Source organism: Plectropomus leopardus, chromosome 15 (assembly GCF_008729295.1).
Source record: "Plectropomus leopardus isolate mb chromosome 15, YSFRI_Pleo_2.0, whole genome shotgun sequence".
Classification (NCBI taxonomy): Eukaryota; Metazoa; Chordata; class Actinopteri; order Perciformes; family Serranidae; genus Plectropomus; species Plectropomus leopardus.
The window spans coordinates 2,832,138-2,858,278 of record NC_056477.1 but is presented as its reverse complement, the minus strand read 5'-3'; the positions used below and the strand labels follow the sequence as shown (position 1 = coordinate 2,858,278).

The 26,141-nt window shown below is 37.7% G+C and overlaps 1 protein-coding gene across 1 annotated transcript; it reads right to left on the bottom strand.

Annotated features, from left to right (window-relative positions):
- Window positions 1-742: 742 nt before the first annotated feature.
- Window positions 743-25,813, bottom strand: LOC121954730 (pyridoxal kinase-like). Its single transcript, XM_042502413.1, has 11 exons — window positions 25,351-25,813; window positions 14,823-14,877; window positions 7,946-8,050; window positions 7,005-7,088; window positions 5,476-5,510; window positions 4,892-4,977; window positions 3,850-3,895; window positions 3,590-3,701; window positions 3,361-3,497; window positions 3,051-3,117; window positions 743-1,361 (listed from the first exon to the last, which is right to left on the bottom strand). The coding sequence occupies exons 1-11, from the start codon at window positions 25,429-25,431 to the stop codon at window positions 1,246-1,248; spliced, it is 924 nt and encodes a 307-aa protein (XP_042358347.1). The 5' UTR covers window positions 25,432-25,813; the 3' UTR covers window positions 743-1,245.
- Between the last annotated feature and the right edge of the window lie 328 nt (window positions 25,814-26,141).

The following is a 26,141-nucleotide window of genomic DNA, read 5'->3' as shown; positions in this document are numbered from 1 at the left end:
AAATATGTGTTTGAATGCAAAAACAAATCGATTGTGCTACTTTGGAAGCTCTAATGTCAGACTACACTATACATACACACACACACACATATATATATATATATATATAACTGCCTTTGTTTCGCAGCAGGGGCACTGTCTGTGTACATGGAGCGCCCGCTCAATCCACTAAGTCCCATCATGCTTCTTTCGCTTCTGCATATTTACAGTTGAAGAGCGCTTTGTGCTTCTATCAGTAAATGTCACTGTAATGCGCTAACACTTTGTGGAAGACCGAAATATGCTAACATGGTATTCTTTTTGTTGGGACGTTGAGAGGAATCCCAGCCGTGGCGTTAGTTGTTTTCTACTTTGACACGTTGTTGTTTTCAGCGGATATTGTGTAGTCTGAACCAGGCATAGGTGTTTTACTTTCTCACCATGCTGCACTGATGTAAACGTGTACTCTAGAGTGTGTCAGTGACATCATTGTTGTGTGTGGTTATAACTGTGCAACAGAGCACTTCTGACCACACTGCTATATTAAAAGAGTCTAAAAACAGAGAAAGTTTCAACCAGAGAGTAGCAAACATGTTTCTTTAACACTTCCTACTAAAGAGTTGGAGAAAACCACAGAGGACAACTAAATTAATCCTCGTATCAATCCATGGACGAAAAAAAACGACCTTTGCTATGACAAATATGACATCAGCTTTGTCCAAATCTGACTTTAACTGCAAAACAATTCCTCAATCGTACCGAAGACTGAACCTTGAAAGGGTTTTGCAAGATTTCCCAATAAACCTCATAACCCTCATATTTTCTCTGTAGCATTACAACTATGTCCTCTATTAGGACATGCTATGTGCTGTGCTTATAAACACTTAAAGCCTGCAGCTTTCTAAAAAGCACCTGTGCAGTCTGCTGACACACCCCGTTAAAGAAGAGGCAGCAACAGGCCACCACAGTCCAACCTGACCAAACTTTCCGTCTATCCATGGCTCTAGTTCCAAAACAGGGTAACAGGGCGTAGGAGTTACAGGTTAAGGGGCTAGGACACTAAGGACTTAAAGGGGTAAAGGGTTTAGGGTGTAAGGACTACAGGGGTTACAATACTAAGGGTTTTAAGGAGTCTGGATGATGAGGTGTTGAAGTTTGGAAATGACAGTCAAGGTTTACAGTGATGAGAGATTTACCGAGATACTGGATTTGAGAGATTTATGGTGAGGAGGACAAGGTTAGTATGAGTCTCATGGGTGGGTAATGTTAGGATATGACTGTGGCCTCCGTAACTATAGCAGGGTCTTCTATGTCAGCTTTACTTTGAACCATCCTCAGCTCCAGCTGGGGCGGACTGGGCCTCCGACCGGGACCTGCTAACTCTGAGAGAGACACGGGGGGCAGGTTGGGGTTGGGCAGAAATACAAACGAAGATTAAATTTTATTTTAAAGCTACATTACTCATTTTTTAATGTAAAAACAGTTTAGACACACTGTGCCTTTGATGCAAAGAACCCTAAACCAGGCTGAGCCAGTCATCACCTGTAGAGCTGCAGGATCAGCTAAAACCGATGCAACTTATGGTCAATAAAAGTCACAGCAGCAGCAGTTAAGACCTGCAGATAACCTTTTAGGTTGCTTTGATTCTGACATTTGTGCCACAACTGCTGTAGTTTTTCTATTTTCTAAAAAAAGATGTTAAACCCTCAAAAATATGTTCAGAGACGTGTGAGTGTCATCATGTGTTCTTGATCCACTTTTAAAATGTCAAAACTTTAAAATCACTCACATTTAACACTCAAACCTGCATGTAGTGCCAGCTATTCACTTCCTTGTCAGTGGGTGGCGACGTCAACATATCTACATCTCTATCTACTTGTCCTTTCTTTTACTGTAGGTGCTCCAGGTCGACGTGTAAAGACCTGGTCTGATTACAGCTCCTGTTTTATAGATAATATGTTAAATGTAAGTTGTGTTTTAAGACAGTTCTATTAAGTGCTTTGCAGCTAAAAATAGAACTCACGTAGTGTTATGCATCATGAATGCAATCAAGCTGAACGATATCAGAAATTTACTGGACAAGAATGGATTTCAAGGAGGCTCCATGCTAAGTATATTGGTCAAAAAGTGTGTTTTTATTTATCAATTCATTGATTTTATTCCCCTTGTCCTCAGACGGGGAAACAGAAGTGTGATGGTGGAACTGGAAAAGTTCATAGAGAAAGTGGGATCCTTAATCAGTGAAGGAAGATATACTTAAGTTTACAAAGAATAGAAAGCTGGTGATTTGTGTGATAAATGACTGTTTTTACAGAAAAATACAGATGTATTTATTCAGAGCGTTAAAAACGTAACATTTGTGTTTGTTGTTTCCTCATCATCATTTATTTATTTGGGGCAGCTCACCTCGATGAAAACATCTGCTGCCACAATCAGATGTTCTGTATTTGTTTGGAAGGACTGCTGTTGAAATATATATACCGCATAACCAAAGGGTATATGTCGCAGTGCAGAGCGTACTCTGGGCTCAGAAGCAGCAGCAGAGCATCAGGTGCATTAAATCTGAAACTCAATTATTAATTCTGATGGCTCTAAAAGTTTGCATTAACTCGCAGCAGCTGCTCTGTTCATCCACTGATCTGATCATCTCTGAACGGATCGACAGATCAATAATCCAACTCCAATTCACAACTGCTGCTGAGGAAAAAGGGAACTCATGTAAAGCTCTACCTGTGCTGCATTTCTGGAGCCACAAAAACAGAATGGCACTTTCATTCAGTGGGAAAAAATGTGTGTGTCAAAGTCTGTGTGATTGTTATATTTGATCAAAAGGAGACTTTCTTTTTTGATTTTGAGATTTTATTTACTTTTATTTTTTTTGAAAAGCCTCCTAAAAAAACTGCTTTGCTGATGTCAACATTTGGCATCGAATGCATGATTAAAATGTAACAGAAATTTGATTGTAACTCCCTTGTTGATTTTCTGGATAAAAAAACAACAGCATATTTTTTTAATAGATTTGAGAAAGGTCGGAAAAAATGGGGGCTAATAACAAGCCCTACTTTTCTTACCATGAGCATACGAAATGGTCCTCTGGATAACATGGTGCATCACCGAAAAAGTCTTCTCACAGGCCGTCTGAGAGAGGGAGAGCACAAATAATCATTGCTTTTTTAATTGCTATATATGCGCGTCCTCGTCTTTCTGTCAGTGGGATAGTGTGTGTGTGTGTGTGTGTGTGTGTGTGTGTGTTTATGGGGGAGATAGAGATGGCTTAGCTCCTACAAAGAGCTCTGAGCTCAACCAAATCAAAATCCAATGCCCTGTTGTCTGTAACTGATCTCCTGTCGCAGTGTAATTTGAACACGGGTGTTTTTGTACCTTCAGGTCATTGGGGTAGTGGTGTGTCCACGCTAGCAGCATAGCAGCAAACAAGTCTCCAGTTCCTACAAAGACGGCGTCCACTTTGGGGACCTCTATTCGAACTCTCTGTGTCGTCCTGCTGCCGTCGGGACGAACTGAACGGCACGGCAAACAACACAACATTTAGTCTCATAATTGTTTACATTCAAACAAGGCATATGCACAATAATTCACACACGTCACATACCATGGCGCTGGCTGCCCAACGACACAAGGAAGCGGTCTCCCAGTCTGGAGGGCAGATCGGAGGACGTGATGACCACTGTGTCTGGGCCCATAGCATGCAGGAGGTCCATAACCTACAGACAGAGAGTGAGTGAGAAACTGGTGCGTGTATTTATTCAGCAGTATGTGTGTAAAATGTCAAAATACTATGACAGCTTATTCTGCAAACAAATGAACTATTTATTTTGAAAAAAAGGGATTAGATAACAAGTGATCAGTTACCTCCACGGCGTCTTTCTCTGTGCTGATGTTTTTCCCTGTCAATAATCTACAACACAAGCAAACAAAGGATCATTTTGCTATAGTAGTGTAAGATAAACACTAAAAATGAAGTTATTAAAGAGACAAAAATCCAGTGTAAAGTAAGACCAAAAGACTTAATGAATTGAAAAACTTGAAACACCTAATTCCACTCATACTGCTTATTGGAACACATTAGTGCAAGAAGGTAAAATCCACAGTCAGGTGAGCCAGCAATCAACCTAATTCTGCAGGTATAAAAAGTCACCACTAGATGGAGTGACTTGACAGTGAAGCTGAGGACATAATGGACACAGTTTCTTATGTTCTGTGGTTTACTGTTACAGTTCTCCATAAAAAACAGGCATTTAGTCAACTGATTTCACTATAATTAAATTAACAATGCAATTTCAGATTCATAAATCATACCTTTTGTGTCGTAGCACTTTTAGAACTTATGAAAAACGAATATTTTAAGACAAATTAAGGCATTACTTTAAGATTGATCAATTCAGTGCATTTTAAAACTTTTAAAAAGACCTGCGGGGACCACGCTTTTCCAAAAGAGATTTGACTAACATCACAACTTTTCCAGGTCTGGACGATGAGATTTAAAATTGCATCCCTTTTCCACGTTTTCTATGACTGTGGGAACCATATAAATGAGCTGCCATAAATACACAGTAAAGAAAAACATCTAACTCTCGTGGTGGCTCAGCTTTGTGCTTTGAAAGGGTAAAACAAGAAAGAAAAGAGAAGAGCTACAGTTTATTTTTGGTTAATTCTTTCCCAATTGTCTGGAATCACAAAATGAAGGTGTTAGATAACACGCATGAGTGGCATTACATAAAGATGGTGTTGCTAATGCTCAGCTTCTCACACAGTTACACAGTGAGGTGTGGGCAATTTCAAACAAGTGGGTTTATCTTGAAAAAGAAGAGAATTTTCAGAAACATAATGCTAGATTTACTGGATTTATATCAACACAAATCTGCAAATACTGAAAAGCAACACTTGTACTCACTCAGCCTCAAACTGGTTGGGAGTAATTATGTCGGCAACAGGAACCACCTTGTTCTTATAGACCGGGTAAAGATTCTGAGGGACGTACTGTGGAGTGAGACACACAGGTTAGAGTCAAAAAACACAATGTAAACACACAAATGGTGCTCTGAAGTAACAACCATAATTGCACGAGCTCAGTTTTTTCACTTATCTTTGCTTCCATAGTTTTAAATTATGAGCGCTAACTGACAGAACATGATTTTAATCCAAGAAAATGCACAATGAAATATACACACAACACACACATAGACAAGCAGAGTGAGTCACTGTGTATATGTAGTTCTGTCAGATCACAATAATCCATCTGTCACTGAGAAATGAGCCTTGTAACACCCTCCCCCAGAACACTAACGCACTAAACACACTCACACACACACACACATTGTATATATAGAGATAAAAACAAACACAAGGATGCGCACTAAAACCCTCCCACACACATAACAGGCACAAGGATCCCTGTTAAACATCTATCTAATAACAACAGACACATAAACAAGTGCACATACAGGACACGGAGCATAAAATCACCACTAATCTCACCATAGATCCATGATCACCGAGGACGGGGTCACACACTGAAAAAAACAAAACAAAAACAAAACCACAGAGTCAGACACCAAACACCGATCAGCGAGGCTCCAGCACGACATTACATAAATACTGCAGTGATGGGAGGCATGACACTGGATTTGGAGATGTAAACACATCCAAGCCAGCATGTAGACAGATGCCGAGAGAAAAAAAAAACATATCAATTTTTTTTACATTCTCTTAAAAAGATGTCTGAAAGGTCCTGCTAGTGAGTGACCAAAATATCTCCATGGTTACACCCTTATCTGCAGTGAAGATAAAGATATAAAATCTATCCTGAGGGTGGCAACTAAGAACTTAGGGCTGCACTCTTTCATTCTTTTGGCCATAGAAATTAATATCCTGAAGGTTGTGACAAACATTTGCACATTTACAGTTGAGCAGATGCAAAGCAGAGTTGAAAACCAATTACCTTGAAAATTTTAAGTAAATACAACTATTATTCTTAATTTATGTTTGTTTTATATCTAATTGTTACATTTACTTAAAATGTAGTTATATTTACTTCATTTTGCGAAGCTGTTGCAACTTAAAAAGGACAAGTTTAATTAAACAAATCTCTAATTTTTAGTTTACTATGCCTTATATCTTAAATCTATATTGAAAAAAATCAATGAGGCATAATATTGCGATACTTGCTTGGCAACACTGCATCAACAGAGGAATGCCAAGTTTGTTTTTTTCATTGTATAAATTATAAATATTACAAATACAAATTAAACTTTTTGTTGCCCACTAGAATAATAAAATCAATTTCTTTCACAGGCCACTAGATACACATTGCTGCAATAAAAGTTATTGAGGTGAAATAAAAAGACTGTTAATTTATCTTAAAACAGTTGTTGATATTATTTTCCTTTTGGAACATTATTTACAGTTGAAAAAGGAAATAAATCACAATATATGTTGTCACAATAGTCAGCATATCACAGCAAATGTTGAATATTGTGCTGCGACGTCTGTATTGTGATAGTATCGTATCGTGAGGCTTCTGGTTATTCCCGTCCCTTTGTAACACTCAAGAGTACTGAGCGTCCTGAATACACAGCATTCATAGCAGTGACCCGAAAACTTCAGCATTTGCTGAACATAGCGCTCTACAAATTGCTGCTAATGCTCTGCGCCACAGTACAATATTGTTAGAAAAGCTTTTAGACCCTGCAAGTAGATCCCCACTGTACAAGCAGCTGTGTCATAGCTCCACCGATGCAACAAAAGCTGCACATTAGCCAAACGGCATCAATTAACCTTTAGGCAGAATTACCCTAAAGTTAGCTCAAGGTGGGAGGAATAAACACCAAATGATGCGTTTATTTCTTCTGTAACAATACAGCACATCAAAGGCAGTAACTTACAGCTCTCTAACTCACGTCTATTTTCAGAAGAAGAAGAATTAATATACTTATGTGTTCTAGTGCCTTATTATAAAACAGTTTTCCGAAATAAAAATAAATAAATATAACCATGTGGTTTCTTACCATACACCAGATTAGGGTTGGCTCTCTTCAGCTCCTGAACGATGTCCACCACCATCTCCAAGAAGGACGTGTCTCTGGTATACCCTGCACACAAAATTATTGAATTCATTATTTCCAGAACTATCAATCACTGTACTTTCTTGTATGAAATACATTATTTATTTGTCTTTTTTTACTGTTAACTGTCAGTTAAGAGGAACGTAATCACTCAGGTTTACTAGGATTCACTTAAAAAAGTACTTAAACTGCTTAAACTTATGAAAAACACTATTATTTTAAATACAGATTCATCTCTATTCTATGTTTTGTTAAATGACAATGTCAAGTTTAATAGCACTGCTATTAACCCTTTGAACGTGATGAAAAGTAACAAGCTACGAGTTACAAGAAAACTACATAAAATGTAAAAAACAAAAGAAAACAATTATAAAAAAAAGATGTTATAGTTAATTATAATAAAAAATATTATGAATATAGCTTTCTAGACATTTTTCACAATTCAAATTGTTATTCTCTAATTTTCAGGTCATTTTCTTTTCTAATTTCTAGCAATTTCTTGCCAAGTTACTGACTTTTTAGCCATGTTTAAGAAATCAAACCAATTTGCTCAAGTTTCAAAGGTTTTTAAAAGGTATCTGAACACACCACAAGAAAACTGATGTTCCAGGTTTCAAGAGTTCCTTAATTGAGATTTTTGCTGATGTAATTTAAATTTGACGGGCCAAAATATACCTACAATTTGCACACAAGTATCCAATGTAAATGCATGGAAAAGGAGACTGGAGGGGATATTAACACATATTAATCTCATAAAATTTAACCTAATGATATTTTAAAAATCTCAACATAGTATCATCACCGTCACATGAAGCCACTGCAAAAGTGGTGAAACACTCCAATAACAAAAGTCTATCAGTGAACAATAAAAACGGCATATTCACCTGTTAAAACATAGTCATACTGGTGTACGTTGTTCAGTTTGATTCCTTCGTAAAGAACGTGGAGCTCGTCTGCTGTCAACACCTGGCCTTTCCAATGAGAATAACCTGCAGAGAGGAAATGTTGTGTTTGCTAAGTTGCTGACTCCAACCCTTTGCAATGCTTTTTCCAATCTACTGGCACATAGATAGGAATAGACTCAAACACACACTGTATATGTGCACGTTAACACCCCTAAAGATGCTGACACACACATCCAAACCCTTGTGCTCCCACATCGTGTCAAAAGACTCAATTTTAAACATATAAAATATTTAAGTTTGGATCGCCTGGGCAGTTTAGGGTTCAGTTTGTGCTTTAAATAACCGTGCAGAAATGTCCTAATGTGCTGGCTGTCTTTTGAGGGAAGAGGTTATTCTGCAGATTATTATTTTACATACAACATTTTATATAAGATGCACTGTTTAATAGTTTGACACTGATTCTGTGGTCTACAGGTGGTGGTAACACACCAAGATGTGTTGCAATGTGTCAACAAAGGCGAGCGAGAGGACTGCAAACTAGTAAACATCGATGTAAACAATGTAGGACTAATTTTTTAACAATAGACTTCATGAGGAGGGAAAATAATTCAACACATTTGTTAGAGCTCAAATAAGAAAACTCAATGTGAGACATTTATTTGTCACAGTAGTTTTTACTCTATAGTAGGGCTGGGCTATAAAACGATAACGATATCAATCGCAATATAACTTTTCATAGACTGAAATATAAGACGTAGTCAAAAGACTGTCGATAGAACGCATTCCAGCCACGTTTTGACAGACAACACGAACAGCCAGTGATAATAAGGATAGCGCCGCAGCGAACCAAATGCAGTGAACGACTCTGACTCTAGAACAGCTAGAGTGTTTGACAGCCACAGCATTTCATCATTGATTAAATGTAAGCTGAATTAAAATTATGATATTACATGATATTTTCATTATGATATTCCATGTCCGACAGCCCAATCCAGCGTGCACATGTCGGCAGCCTGCTCCGGATCTGGACCAAAACTTCGTCCTATCCGGACCCAGGGCCAAGTTGTAATGAAATGTTAGAATGACAAAAATATTTTTTAAGGAGTAGTGCTGGGCAATTAATCGAAAAATAACTGAAACCAACATTCAGAACCTCTAACCAACATAACCTTGCCCATGTCGGGTATTTATGTTATTTAAAAATTCTATTAACCCTTTGCCCACCAGGGCTGCCCACTTTTGGGCTCTGTCTCACGCTCTCTTTGAATTTTAGTAGAACAGGTCCGCCAGTTGGTGATGCCTGTTCTACAGTATATTTCTCATGTTCAAAGTCTGACAGAAAATAAATATCTCAAACAAAATTTACTTTACGATATCTTCATATGTCACTGAGGAGTAAAAGGGAACCTTTAAGCTTGACAGAAATAGTGATTTGATGTATATCGTGATATATATTGATATCGACTGATATGAAAAAAAAGTGATTGTGGTAAGATTTTTTTCCATATCGCCCAGCCCTACTTTGTAGGATTCCTATTTTTGCTAAAAGAAAGGATCTGAAATGATGCACACATTGGACTGTTCCTAAGATGCTTCTTGTGATAAAATAGCAAAAACATCCAATCCAAACACCAAAATGGTCCACTCATCTTGGATAAAGTTTCAGAAAGTGTAGTTTTGACTCCTCTCTACCAGCATGACTCAAAAGCATCTTGTTGGTCCTTTTGCCATGCACTATGTTTCAGACCAAAGAAAATAAGCTGTGTGATTCTCAAGAAGTAAACACACACACACACACACACACACACACACACACACACACACACACACACACACACACACACACACACACACACACAGAGCAGCAGGTCTTAGTGCAGCCTGCAGCCACAGTATCTGGTCGGCCAGGGACAGAGGGAAGGCTGGGAGAGGACGAGGACACAGACAGCTCTGCTAACCAACGCACCTACATTGTGTGTGCAGGGGTTTATCGCGTGTGTGTGTTTGCGTGTGTCAAGTGCTGCATGTACCGATATGGATGCACACGAATGTGACGGCAATGCTAATGTAAGTATGCGTTAGTGCACGTCTGCCTGCGTATGACATGTTTGCTGCAGGCTGATGATGTCGCAGCTTCAGGTGAGTCACAGCCAGGTCACGTGGCGGTGGTGGGGGGTTCTAGTTGCTAAGCAACCAGCCGGGAGAAAGCCAAAGGGGCTAAGAAAGAGAGATGAGCAGTCAGAGCACAGTGTGTGTGTGAGAGAGAGAGAAAGAGAGAGAGAAAGAGAGAATGAAGGCAGGCCTACAGATAAGAGCTGCTTCTGTCGTCATCATTCGCTGCTGTCGCAATTCACAACGCCCGCTGCTGTTTACTGCTGCGTCCTGTCGCTCTCTCTCCCACTCCCTCCATCTTTCTCTCCATCACCCGCTGTCTGTCTCTCCGATTCAAAAACGTCCTGTCTCTCTTTTTCTCTATTCACCTTCTCCGTCCCTCTTGCCAGCCACCTCTCTCTCCCTCTCAGATGAACATGTCCTCTTCAATATGTCACACCAAATTACATATGCTCTCCTCCAAGAAATTGCATCCAATACACAAGATCTGATTAAACAAGCACCCGAGTCTCAGGCTTTTTTTGTTAAGGTCACTGGAAGAACCACAATTTAAGCCACAGAGGAGAAGATTTTCTACCAATCTACTCTGTACGTGAGGCTATAATAAAAGTGACCATAAAAGCAATGATTACAATAGTCGTTCTTAGTCTAATTGGTCTTAGATTTAATTAGGAGCTAACTGAAGTCCTGTCTAAACTAGTTTAGACAGAAAAGCGCACTGTGAAAAAATACACAGTCCCCTTATAAATGTAAATGCTGACCACACAATCCTGGTAATTTAGTTTGTAACGTGACAGCTGTGTTTCTGCTGTTTACTCAGAGATCATGGTGACAGAAAAATAAAATGTTTTCAGCCGCGATAACTTGCTTGAGTTGTAAAATTAGCATCTTGTAAGTGTTCAAGCTCCTGGCATCATTTATCATCTCTGTAATAACAAAAACAGCACGCCCCAACAAGAGTGTCTACAAGTACCAGATATTGTAATTTAATGATTTTTAAGACTTTTTCAAGACCATTTTTGACCAAATTAAAAAATGAAATTTTGGACATATAATCTTTTTCTTATTCAAGGACTGTAGATAAGTATAACGGTAAGTATTAGTGGTTATTGTTAATCTACATTTTGCCAACAGGTGAGTAAAGTATTGAGTGAGATTTAAAGATTTGTAACATCAGTAATGTGGACTTCTTCATGCAGAAGAGCTTAACTCATTTTGACTAAAAGAAATTAAAAGATGGATAACTGAAATTAGATAAAATGTTTGTGGCAATTAAGACCTCACAAATCAAAATTAAAATCTTAAAAAAAGGTCTGTTTTCTACTTTGTCTGAACAAGTGGTGAAAAAAAATACTGCCACAGTAAACCTACACTGTAGAGAACCACCGGCAAAACTATCCAACACAGATATTCTTGGGAAAATCTTTCACCATTTTCAACTGCAAATGAAGCAGATCATGTACTGAGAAAGAATATTGTTACAACCTCCAGCCAACTTTATCCAAATCCTAAAACAAAAGCAGGAGACAAAACGTAAAGCACGAGACTGCTGGCTGTATCTTACTTTACTGAAAGTTTCGGCTATATTTTCAGAGGTTTTGGGAGGTTCTGCTGACTCCCAAGTGCACAAGAGATGACAAGTATTTCATTTATGGTGCTCAAATCATCATAAAATAAATGTGAGGCACTGCTAGTGAAAACATGTCTATTTACGAAGACATGAACAGACCTCAGTTTTAACTTTTTTTTCTACATTTGATTTTTTTCCCCTTAGAAGTCCTTGGATTATCTTGAATTAACTACTTTATATGTAAAAAAAAATGTTGAATTTTTAAGTGATAAATAATATCTGTAGAGAAAGCTTGTTATGGGAACCTCTTATCATTATTGTTGGACTGAATCCAGACTCCATCACTTCCAGACAGAGTCCCACGCTCGCCCACACAACAACACTTATCCCACAGTGCACCTACAATTATTGCTTACCCTTTGTCTGCAGCATCACAACAGATTACTTTAAACTCAACAGGATCCATCTCAGTAACAATGAAATAGCAAAACCAGCGTCTTACCTGACTGGTTTTAAACAGCCTGCTCACGAGTATCGAAACTGAACTCTATTATCAAAAGGATGTTAAACAGCTTGCTGACCTTTTCCAGCTTCAGACCAAATGGAACAGAGTCAGGAGTAATTACATGAAGTCATGATTACCTATATTACCAAACTAAATGATGGAAAACTAGGTAACCATGACATGAGAGCGTTTAAGGTCAACCACTCTGCACAACACTTTAAAAACCACCAACAAAAAAACAAGAAATCTCTATATACCACAATTAACAAAACAATTATTATTTTGCTAACAGAGGTTACTTATTTGTTCTTTTATCTACAAACACACCTGGCAAATTAGGTCATAAAAAATACTTTACCTAAACTATTGCCAAGAAAACTATTCTGAATTAGAAAAACAAAAAGCAACTCAGTGTCTCAAAAAGGTTCAATCTTTTCACAGAACAGGTGACACTGGAACTACACTCGGCACAACGAAAACAACAGAATTTGAACAATTCAATAATAAAACAATCAAAACTTCTGCAGGCTCTCACATGCATGCACGAGCACTGAACACACACATCTATACCATTAGATCACATTAGAGACAGACATAAATGGAAACACAATCACACAAGCACACATATACCTCAGTACTTACTCATTCATCCAAATATTGTTTCTGGTATTCTTTTTTGTTGAAATTTATATATGTGTCTCTGTATCTGTATGTGTGTATACATATGTGTGTATTTGTGTTGACATGTAGTTATTACTGACTTCCCTTTTGTTAATTCACATTATCACTACTATGTTAATGTTAATAATAATTCAAATACTTTTTGGTCAAAATTATAGTCCCTACAATGATCATCCCACCCTACCCCTCTGTCTGTATGTCATCCATGTATCTTTGTTATTGCAAAAAAAAAAGGAGAGAGGAGAGCATTTTCTTTTGTTGGCATGCCTCTTTATGTTGGTAGAGGAAAACATAGGAGATAAGATCTCTAAGTGGCATCAAATAAGAAACTTCTCATAATGTCCTGATCCTGTTAAGACTTCTCACTCTGGATATTATTATCTGCTGTGAAGCAACAAGCAACAGCTGGGCAGATGTGTTTATTTTCACAGCTGATTCATTCTTCGAGTTCAGTTTACATGAATAACATGAGCCGAGAGCATCCGTCAGTGTGAGATGGAGGAAAAGACACAGAGCAGATTACTCATTCATGGGACTGGAAATTAGATCAAAATATTGCGAGTGAATGTGACACCAACAGATGATGCAGACTCCCCTTCTGGGCCAATCAGTAACAAGATGCATCATCAGTGCAATTTTTTCTAAATCTGACTACTGCTGTTGCTAGAAGGCCTTTTTAAAGTTTAAAATGTAATAATGATTCTGAAAAGCACTATATACCATAAATAAATTTTATGCATCTTTATATTAATACAAAATTTGCCTAGACTTTTCTGTGGTATTATGGCAACTGGAGCTGCAACTTATTATTTCCATTGTAGATTCATTTTTGGTCTATAAAATGTCAAAAATGTTTGAAAAATGTCGATCAGTGTTTCCCAAATCCCAAGATGAAATCGTAAGATGTTTTGTTCACTACCCAAAGACATTCATTTTACTGTCACAGAGGAGATTAGAAACCAGAAATATTCTTCTGCATGATTAATCAATTACGAATTATTTGGCAATTAATTTAAAAGTTCACAACTAATCAATTAATCGTTGCAGCTCTAATGACATTGCACTATCTCTGTGAAAAGGAAGACATTTCAGTGTAGTTTTTGTTGAATAAAGTAATAATCGAAACTAAACACGAGCACAAGAGAGATGGTTTCTGAGTGATGGTTAAGTGCACATTGCAGGATGCATGTAAACACATTTACCACAGCAGAAAGTGCTGTCAAAGGAATATGTTTTCATCAGTGACAGAAAACAGCACAACTGAAGATGGTGCACATTTGTTCCACTTGTTTTTGGTCATTAAGTTTAAAAAGACTTAGAGGGGTCTTCAGGAATTTAGTACTGCACTTTCATAAAGTTAAACAACTTGCGAGAAATAGATTAAAGGTCAAAATCAGTGGAGCAGTAAAAGATAAATGATGGCTTTTAGTCCTTAATATAATTCGATACCTGCCATACTGCGGCTCAATCTATCATCTATAATTGGATCCTCCCTGCCTGGTATTGTAAATGCACACATTTGTTCCCCTCAGTTATAAATTTGTTGTCTGCGAGACTTCAGAGAGTGCCTCGAGAGCCACAGAGGACTTTATGCAACTGCTTTTCACAGGCTGAGTAGTACTATCCTTCATAAGAGAAATGATCTTTGACATCTTTGCTTTATCAAAATAAGACCGGCAGCATCCCAGAGACGTCCCAAGACAGAAATAGAAAGGCTGTATAAATTGTGAATGGAGATTGTCCCCTGCAGCTGTGTTTGAGAGCTGCTCTGGTGTCAGCCGGTGAAGTCACTGACCTCCCCCCAAAAACTTGACTCACTCAGCTGTCGACTCCTCAGCCCTCAACGGGGCGATGACCGTCTCTCTAACACTCGCTAACATCTCATCACAACACCTGCGGCTCTGACTGACTCATATACACCCACACACACTTACCAAAAACTCAGCACACACGCTCACAAAAAAATCTGCTATTTCATCAGCCTTTACCTGTGTGGTTGGAGAACTGGACAGAGTTGATGGAGTCCACCTCAAACCCCAAAACCTGGAAAAACACAACAGAGAAAGTAAACAGATAAGGTGTCAGGAGAGATGAGCAGTAACAGCCACGCTTACTTAAATTTAACAGCTCGATATAGACACACTACTACACACACAGTATGCAAAGCTGGACAGTATAAAACTATTATACATATTTAATAACTCTTGCTGAGCAATGTCTACAATAAATGATCTTTTGGCTCTTCAAGGGGCATCGAGGGGCTGAAGATCAAGATTTTTTTTTTTTTTTGGCTTTTTTATGCCTTTATTGAATGACAGGATAATGAAAGCATGAAAGGGGGAGAGAGAGGGGACGACATGCAGCAAAGGGCCGAGGCCGAATCGAACCTGCAGCTGCTGCGGCGAGGACACAGCCACTGTACATGGGGCGCCAGCTCTACCAACTGATCCATCTCTCACTAATCCCTCTCTAAAATATCATCACATTACACAAATATGTGTTAGAATAAAACTCAGCACATATAGGGGCATTTTTTTCTATGTCATCACGGTAATAAGTCTGCAGCATGTAATCAGATATCTGAAACTCTAACTGATGAAAGGAAGAAAAAACAAAACTCTATTTGGCCTCATTTAACCCCGGCTGTGATCTGCGAGTGAAGATAAAAACAACATCCTCTCAGTTAAACTTGAGCTGAAACCTGCACAGATCTGGAACAGCTCCATAAACCAGCTCTGGGTGTCCGCCCCTCTCTCCATCTTTCTTAACAGATTTTTTTTTTAATTACCAGAAGAGAGCGAGAAAGACACATGACCCATCCACGTGCGCCGCCAATTGTTATCTGAATGACTTTATTTAATTGGTCTGAAGCAGGAAGCTGGCCGAATGAATGAGGTCTTTGTTCTTTTCAATTGACTGCAACTTTGAGATACAAGAATGTGCTCTCAGAGGGGAGAGGCGGCCAATCACCCCCTCTGACCTTGAGCTTGTCGATGCTCCAGCTGCTGCTGACTAATGACGACTTTCACACGTGTGGCATATGTTCCCTGAAAGGTGCATCTGTACCATCAGGACGTGGCATACAGGGAACATAAGCTCTCGGTGGTGAAGTGAACAGAGGACATGACACCATTTCTATTGAAAGTAATATTTCTAAACAGACAAACTCCTGTCGGACACACAGAGGTGTGAAATGTGAAAAATCTTCCTTACTCTATCAACATCCAAAGAGAAAATCACATATTTCTAATTTCTAGAAACTGAGTCTTATCTCACTCAGCAAAACTACGACAGAAAAGAAGAAAATTTTGTGTGCTGCATGTGCTTTAAAGATGTTTCCAGTGTAAATATTAAATAATATGTACATTCAATGTTATTAGCTACACCTGGCTGAAACTAATGCAGTCAAACTACCCTAAGGATTTTTTAAATCAAGATGTTGATTATTTAAGGATGTACCGGGATGCTGAAATTCAGCCATAGAGGCTAAATTTAAGGTCAGTTTCACGGTGGTATTTAGTGGTGCTGTTCAATTGTGATTTTTAATATTACAGGGCTGCACGATATGATGGTTTTTATCATCATCCCATGTCAGCTTGCACGATAAACGCATTGTGAAAGACTGCAATGTTGTACTCTGGGATTTTCTGGGTTAATTTTAAGGCAGTATCGGTGGAAAACTGTACTTTAAAATATAACCATCTTCATTTTTTATTGGTGCCTTTTGTGCATTGTTCAGTTTGTTCAATAAAATGTTCAAAAATAATTTGCTTTGTTAGCAGAATACTGAAAGCTGCAGAGACAAGTGTGTTTTAATCTAGTTATTTATCATAAGTATTATCATTATCACAATATTTATTTTTATAACAACTAGCAACTAGCATATTTTCTTCATTTTGTTCAGCCTTATCATACATTGATATTATGACAAAATATTAGAAATACTCTCAGTTTGACATCACAAAAAGATCAAAAGAAAGAAAGAAAAAAGATCAACATCTCTAAAACAGTTTCAGCTGAACATGACAACCTTTACGAAGGTAGGATTTATTGTGGTATTCACTTTGGTCTACCTGATAAACGTGCAGCTCAGAATGGCACAACTTTAAATGAATCTTTACATGTTACACTGCCAGCCTATTGCCGATAAAATGTACTCTCAAAGATCTGTTTGTGTTTGCGGTTCCAGAGCCGTGAAAAAACATGTTTTTGACTGTTTTGAAAACAGGACCATTTAGGAGTAACCTGTCAATCACATGTTTCTTTGGTTTAAAAGCAGGAAGCAAATTGACTGTTGATGTAAAACGCTGTATTTATGGCCTACTGATGTTCAAGGGGCTAAGAATATGTTATTTAGGTCACATCCTTTTTCTCTCTATTCATAAGCCTCAAGTCAGTGACACAGATAGACTGTTTACAACGCTGCTGCCTGGAAAGCAGCGTCACATACTCAGGAGAGGATATTAACAAAATTATAAACATTTTGCCTTTTTCTGAGTAAACACTTTTGGTTAATTCCCAACGGAGGAAGCCCTCACGCAACTGACGAATGAAGAGTTTCTTTAATTAACATGTGTTACAGTACAGGCTGATCACATCTGAGTTAACACAGATGCTATATTTACTGCATCGTGACTTAGCAGGCAGAGTCCCTCAGATTCGGGTTAGCTCCTGTACGCTCAAAACATATTTGACTGCGTTTTTTTTTTCATGTGTGCATCTTTTTGTTCTTGTATCAGCCCATAAATAGAACATTATATGTCCAACTTACAGTATGTTCATAAGTTAAAGGTGTATTTATACTGCAAACTTGTATTTATATGTAGCTGCCTGTGTTTTATTGCTGTTTTTTCTTCTTTGTTGTTGTTTTTTTTGTGCTGCTAAACAGAAACCTGAGTTTAACTGCAACACACCAAATGTTACTTTTATTTGTTTTCCTGTATAAATAAATTAATAAAAATTCCATTAAATAAAAACCTATAATAAGTTTGTCATTCATATTTCATTCTATAAAAAATGGATCAAATGTGCTAATATCTATTACAGCCAAAAATGGTAAACTTGAGGCCCTGAAACACCAAGTCAACGGCCGATGATGGGTCAATGTTGGGCCGTTGGCGAGCGTTCGTCGCCTTGTTTTTTTAATTTAAAGGGAACATAAATGACCGTCTGATGCACCGTATACCAACCAGATTATAATTTGGAACTAATTCGCATCTGCATCTAATCAGCAGTCCTCACCGTGTGTTCTGCACTTTTGGCCCTCTCGTCTTTTTTCAGCTGATTCAGCATCTTGAATCCCGTCAGTTAATGAAATAACTGACTGGAAGCTCAGTTCAGCGCACGAGTAGAGACACAAAAGTGAGACACGAAGTGAGGAAAATAAACAAGGGCTAAAGTCGAGAGTGACTGAGATAGAAACAAAGTTATTACAAAAGGTAAGACTGTTTTTCTTTAGGGGTCTTAAAGTAGCACTAAAAAGTTGATTTTTTTAATCTATAAAAATAATACATAATTTTTTCCCTATTTTTTTCTTAAACTGTCTAACCATTTTCTCTTTGTTAGTTCTCTTTCAGGTCTTTTTTTGTCACCTTTTACTAATTTCTTGCAATTTTGCAGGACATTTCTTGCCAAGTTGCTTTTTTGCCTTCATGTCATGCTTTCAAAATAAATGAAATCGATCTGCTTGGATTTCAAAGGTTCACATGCGTGTGAAAGGAGTCCGAGCGCAACACAAGAAAAGTGATGATGATACAGGTTTCACAGGGCTAAATAATTTACCACATGGAAACTATGAATGAGTTCTTGAAAACCCATTTCCAAGCTGTTGAGATGTTTTGGTCTGGACCGAAGTCGTCTACCATAAACTAAAATTAGATATCATTAGTTAATAAAGACATGAAACTGGCAAAAAGCTATTTGAACACTTCAATTGACGAACTGTGACCAGCAAAACCAGCATTTCTGCTAAACAACTTGAATGATTAATCAATTATCAAGGCAATTATCTGTTTAAGTTACTGAATAATTAACTAATTATTCCAGCTCTTGCTACAAGAACAAGTTTAATTACATTAAGCAGAAATGAGCATTGAATATAAGATTGTCTGGCTACCAACAATGACGAATTTTCTCACAGGGCTCCAGTCTCCTCTAAAGGACGTTTCGGGTATTAACATCATTATCTGAAACTGAATGGGCTGCCAGTTAAATAGGTTGCAGGGCAATTGCTATTTTTTTCCACTGAGTGTGGATCATAACAGCAATTTCTTTCATTTAAAAGCATAACGATTCACTCTCAGGGGAGCAGGGGAGTAACAAGAAGAACAGCAAAGCATCTCAGCAAATTTCTAACCAGCTGAAGTGTCCTTCAGCAAAACACTGCATCCCTGCTGCTTAACTATAACGCTCATAAGCTTTTATACTCTCACGCTTCAAAATAATATTAGTTCAATTCAACTCCATATCTAAAAAGGCACAATTTGGCACCAGAAGACAGCACTTGTCCTGAATTTTATTACTATGTGAAAGCTTAATCTATCCAGTCAGCTCTAAGGCAGCCTGTCTCCGTCTTCAGTGACGTCACCAGGAGGAATCCTGTGGCAGCCAATCAGAGCCCTGCTTCCTCATACCGCCGTCTCCTGCCTACTGACAGGCCTGAGATACTCTGTCCTGTCAGCACAGAGAGAGGGATGCCCTGCACGCTCGCTGACGACACCACCACCACCATCATCATCATCATCATCATCATCTTCTTCTTCTTATCCCTAATCCTCACCACCAACTGAATCATGGTTGTGGCTGAATAGTGAGCGCAGCTTCGTCGCTGGGCCTGTGGGCTTTCTCTTTATTCGTTTAAATTTAAAACACTGTCTTTTTCTTCATTCATAAAACAATCAGGTCTTTTCTACCTGTGGCAATCAAACGGTATGACTCCTCCCCCTTCTGCAGGAAGGAAAACTGAAGTATATTTTGTGCAATAGCACTGCACTTCTGTTAACTTACAATTTTAAAATCCATGTGCAATTTTTTTTTAACTTTTACTTTTAAACATTATATTACTAGATGCCTTGTATTTTTTTTCCCAGACACTTTGTATTTTATTTTATTTTATTTTCACTTATTTGATGCTCTGTTGTTGGATTCTTTTTTGCTACTGTATTTCTGGAGCAATTTGGCACAAGAATTTCCTTCAGGATAAATAAACTTCTATCTTATCTTATCTTATCTTATCTTATCTTGTAAACTGCACGCAAAAATGTACATTTTTGAAAACTGTTTCTTTTTCTACATCTTTATTACTTATTTTTTTAATGGGTTTATTTTGTCCCTTATATGTGAATGTTAAATTATTATTATCACTTTATTTAATTACTCGTGAGATGGGGTGGAGGGTGGCTGTCGAGGGTTTGAGTGGGTGGAGGAAAATGTGCATAATTGTATAGTGTAATTGTAAAACTGTAATCTATCTCTGTGAAATCAAATAAAACTCCACAAAAATTGTGGTGTTTTAAAAAGTAAAAAGTTGTCTCCTTAAATTTCAGAACTTATGAGACCCTTAAGTGCAAAATAAGATAAAAAACGACAAATTTTATCACTGTAACAATCTGAAAACATCCTAAATACATTATGTATGACTGGTTTCATTTCTCATCTGAGGAACAGTGCATAAAGAAATCACAACAGCACTCATGATAGTTAATACAACTGGTAAAATGCTTTTGCAAGACTATTTTAGGCAATGTAGCTTGTGTGACTTTCAGGCAGGCAGCCGTGTTAAAAGACGGCCCTGACACTGTGCAATCAAACAGGTTTAATGTAATCTTACTAAATATCGTAAAATGGATGCTCCGCACATTTGTGTATCAGTATTTGGTGATTTTAAAGCTGGTTTGGCTCATAACACAACTATCAAATGAGCAATGAGTTTTATTGCACCTATTTTATAAGAGACTATGCTGTAATAATAATAACAAATGTAGCCATACTTAAAGACCTAATTCTCCCCCTGTGGATCAATAAAGTGTTATCTATACTCACAAACATGTATTATGGTTATCACGCATATTAGGGGAAATATATTGGATACCAGTGTCTTTTAAAAAGCCATCAAATAGTCCATTAAACCCTTTGAAACCTGAGCAAATTGGCTCGATTTCATAAACAGTTATGAGTTACTAGAAAATTATCAGAAATTTACCCAAAAACAGAAAGCAAAAAGGTTTAAAAAAAATTAAAAAGGTAAAACGTAAAGGGTAAAACTATATATATATATATATATATATATATATATATATATATATATATATATATATATATATATATATAAAATAGTTAACAATAATTACACTATTAATTTTATAAGTGTAGTTTTCTTTCTCATAATTTCTAAATCTCTCTCTCTCTTAAAACTGGTCTCAAAGGTTTAAATGTATGTGAAAGGCGTCTGAACGCAGCACAACAAAACTGTTTTTTTCTGGTTTTAAAGCGTTAATAATGTTGACAGTGAACTTCACTGTGACCTGCTTTGTATTATACTAAGTACAATGCACTGGTTAATTTCAGGGTGTAGTTTAAGCTTTGGTAAGCCGCACTGGTAAACACTATTTTAACATTAGCCTGGTACAAATAGGCCTTAATCAGCCGTAGTAGTTGAGCATTGGTGGCTGTACTGAACCCGCTGACGTGCCTAAAAGCCCAGCAGCCATTAGGATAACCACAAAATACATCCTGGGGCGCAGCAGGCTAAAAATAGACTTGGCACTTCTCACAACAAGTGACTGTCTTTCAGGATGATGGGACATGAACTGTAGGACTAGCCTCACAATCACTATGGACTGCCACACTGCTGCTGGTGGAAAACATGAAACTATAACAACCACTGGCATCATCATCATCATCATCATCATCATCAGCACGGCAATTATAGACCCAAAGCAATCACTGCCATCATCCTACTGCCAACATTAAGGATCATAAAGGGAAATGACTATCACTTTCATAGCCGGGAGGTGTTAATAACCTTTGTGTCCTTTCACGTAATATGAGATAAATAGCTTATTCTGAATGCATTTGGTCTTTTTTGGCTCCTTAATGTAGTAGTTATGCCTTTTTGTAAAGCACTCAGTAAACTCTGCCTTCAGGTGAGGACTTTATTACTACCATTAATGTAGCTCCTATTATGATGCTAAAGAATGAGACACATGTTGAGTCACTCAAAAGCTGTACTTAACAGTTCTTTATGTGTAAGCGACTGAAAAGCCACCGTATCATTCAAGTTAACTGACTGATGTTCGATACCCTCCCTTTTCTTCAGATGACCCTCTGATTAAAGGTGAGAGTCACACACATGACGTTAAATGTTCATATAGGCACCCTCTGATTTCATATGTTACCAGTTAAAAACTAACATGCAAACTGAAAATGATCATCGGTTTTGTTAACTGCTGTTTGCTACTGTGGTGGTCACCTTCAGCTATCAGTGAGTTTAACGATTATCGAGATTAACCATTAACATAATGCAAGGAATCAGTGCTTGCTGTGGTCACTGGCAGCTCACGAATGTATAACAGGGTCCCTTCAGCTTCAGGACAGTAAGATTTAGGACGTTTTTTTTGGGACTCAAAGTTTAATTAAGGAAAATTAAAAAAATTTAAAAAAAAAACTTACTGAAAAAAAAAAATTTACTTAAAAATAAAACTTATTTTTTTGGTCAAGTTAGATGATCTACTTCATAGGCTGAAAAAAAATCCAAACTTTCCAGAGTGGAACACATGAAAAACAATGAATATGATATTAATGTTTGGTTTGCCTAGATAAAAAGTTAATTTTTCATTTACTGGATGTGGTAAATGTATATGAGTGTATATATGGTTTATCAGTCCTGATCTGCCTACATTAACTTCATTAAAATATTTTTAAAAAAATAGACATTTACAGTTATTTGGGGATTCTGCAATGTAATGTGAGAAAACATATTTTTAAATCCTTCTCCCGATGACTTAGCATTTTTAAGACTTTTGAAAGCTTGATTTAAGACATTTTAATACCAATTAAGGCCATATTTTTAGATTAATAAACAGACTTTTAAAGGACCTACGGTAATTGTGGTATAAGTTAAGCAGTGATTTAGAGCTATGTTTGAGCTTTACTCATACACAAAACACTGTACAACTAAAAAAGTATGACCAGAAATCTATCTTGAATGATTAAATTTACATCAATAATGAAATATTATTACATGTGTGCTTTGCAATTATTTATAACAAAAACCGTCATAATCCAGCAAAATGCTCAATTTTCAGAACAGCTTTCCCACCTGAGATAAAGAAAGAGCTCCTTTCCAGAAAACTCAAAGCGGCAAATAGCTGTATTGATTATTTGTCCCTCCTGTAGTACGGGACTTGCAGGTTATCACTGCAGGAGGCTGACTTTGTGTCCATCTAGACGCCCCCACACGTTTTCATTGATAAAAATTTCAACACTTTTCCATGACTTTTCAAGGACCCCTAATAGAATTAAATGACTAAATGACTAAATCTACTCTCAACACATGTATTAAAGACTATGCTTTTAGAGAATTTTCACATTTCATTTGAATTACTGCATTATTGAGATTTATTCCACCAGAACTGGGATTTTCGTTTGTTTTATTTAGACAGCTCATTTTAAACTCGGGGGGCTTCTTGCCTTTGACAGGGGGCATCAACCCCAATAGAGAAGCAGGATACTTCCTGTCCAAGATTTTGAATTTTGTGCTACAACAACAAAATTGATGACTCTACTAATTTATTTCTCCCAGGGAGGCAAAATATTGTTTTTTTGCAGATATCCAATACATAACAACTCATTTGGCAGATAACCGATACCATTATCAATATAATCACTTTTTTTTCCTATTTTTTTCCTCACCTAACTTTAGTGATAATCAAGTCATATGAAGCATACTCTGGTACTCTGAGACATAAAATACAACGCTTTTCAGTGTATGTAAAATGTATTCATTTGGCAAAATAAGAAAAATACTTCAACCAAAGGTCTTAGGGCTGATGTTTTATGCATATTCACTTTGTCAATTAAAAAAAAGTTTGCAGTATCTGCAGAAATCAGCATGTTGGCTGATTACGACATTTAATTTTAGAGCCAATATCTACCAATATTAATGACGTTCTGATGCATCATCATACTGCATATGCTACACTCATATCTAAATATGTTATAATTTTACTGTGAACCGACTTTGATATTAAGAGGGGAATCTTACCCCATTTTATCCTGTCGTATAATTTAATGTAAGTGTTAATTATTTCTTGAACATTAAACTTTTTCTGATCTCTAACAGTTGGTTGCATTGATTTTACACAAGGTGGAAGATTATCCACAGAGGATAACTGTAACAATTAATTTCATGACACACAACAAAATTCAATTACTTTTCCATAACATTTGATGATTTTCACTAATTCTATTACTTTTCCAGGTCAGGAAAATGAGATTGTGAAGTTGCATGACTTTTTCCAGTTTTTTACCCTGCTATACACATCATGGCTATTAAAACTGCCTGAACGTCTGTGAGCAAATGATGACAACCTGAGGCACCGACACTGAGGTGACTGGTTAACAGACTGGAGACAAATTTCCATATAACCCTTGAGATTATCATTAGCCAGCTGCTTTTTCAACCTTGCAGACAGGTATACTGACACAGACTGACTGAAAATTGAGACTCAAAAGCTTTTTTTTTTGCTTTAAAAAAAAAAAAAACATAACAGTAATAATCATTTTCACCACTCATCCAAGAGAGGGGTCATTTGATTAACACCAGGAGGTCCATAATCAGACCCAACTCTGCCACCTCTGGCATTAACAACATCGAGGTTGCTGGACATTTATCATTAGTGTATGCAACATGCACGTTTTGTCGTGAAATCTAACATAAAAACACATTGCTCCATTATCGGACACCCTCCCAATGACAGGTCGTGCCACATTTTTCCGTCAGATAAAGCGTCGCTTCTCCAGTTATCGCCTAATTACGAGGCGCCACCAAACGAGAAAACTGCCGTGATATTATCAATATTTCACATTTTTATGTGAAATGCTTTGACGGATAGATAAATAGAGGAGGACAGGCTGTCTCGGGTTATTTGCACGGCACCCGCCGTCACGTTTATTGCTTGACATCTATGACAATGATTTTATTTTGGGCTTTTCGCAGCACGTTCAGCAATACCGTCATTTATGGCCTTTTACGCTAAAAAATAGGAATCACACATTAACTCATCCAGCGGCGGTTTAGGCGGATGACCGATTTCAGTTAGCCAAGATTTGTACGAACTTTGAACGATGTAATTAGCGTATATCACTACAAAAATCACCATTTACATCGGTCCATTTAATTCCGATGGAAAGTCGAAATAAAATTTTGTGTGCACGCGTTGTCAGGCAGGGTCGTGTCCGATGACGGGCGTACCGTCGCCCGCTGTCCGATAATGGGTGCATGCGAGTTGTACTTACCTGTAATGGGAAAGAGGCGCTCTTGTTGCCCACATATCCACGGACTACATGGCTCTGTATGGACAGGACACGGCACTCCATGGCGGCTCCCGGTCAGCCGAGGAGGGAAGCAGATAATCCGGTACTTCAACGGTAATCACGTCCACACATAACCGTCCGAAAAAAAACTGGATTTTAAAAAAAATCACAACGCCGACCGTTAAAATAACGTTAGCTAGCTAGCTAACCAGCTGTGTGGCACACGCAGGATGGCGGTGTGTGTGAGCGCGTGTGGTGGTTGGTTGTAGCGGGTGATGTGCACCGAGTGTGTGATGAGGAGAGACAGAGCGCGTGCGCCCCCCCTCCTCCTTACACACACACACACACACACATACACACGCGCGGACAAACAACAAAAAAACAGCAGTTTAGCCGCGATCGTTGTCGCTAACGTGGAGCCAAAGCCAAACAAAGTGTGTCACGTGCTGACGGGACTACCGAGAGGTCGCGTGCAGCTGCAGTTAACAGTGAAGGGCAAAACACATTTTGCTGGCACGCGCGCGCACGCACGCCGGTGTTCTGCGCAGGCGATCTGTGTGACCGCCTAAACCGAGTGACGTCATCAAAGGGCCACTAAGCGCATCCTGATAAATTCAAAATGAATATTTTTTTTTTTTTTTTATGGGAAATATTACATTCATAAATGTAAATGTAATAATACTAATACTACTACTAATAATAATTCAAAACAGAAACATTACATTACATCCAGACATTACACAGACTGAAAGATAGCAAAGCTGAGAAACCAA

Bases quoted from the DNA above. Each gene is read 5' to 3' on its own strand.
- LOC121954730 (XM_042502413.1), bottom strand. From the start codon at position 25,431: ATGGAGTGCCGTGTCCTGTCCATACAGAGCCATGTAGTCCGTGGATAT. The intron at 7,089-7,945 runs GTGAATATGCCG...TTTTGTGTGCAG, and splicing joins GTATGACTATGTTTTAACAG to GGTATACCAGAGACACGTCC. The intron at 3,896-4,891 runs GTGAGTACAAGT...CTTGTGTTGTAG, and splicing joins CCCAACCAGTTTGAGGCTGA to ATTATTGACAGGGAAAAACA.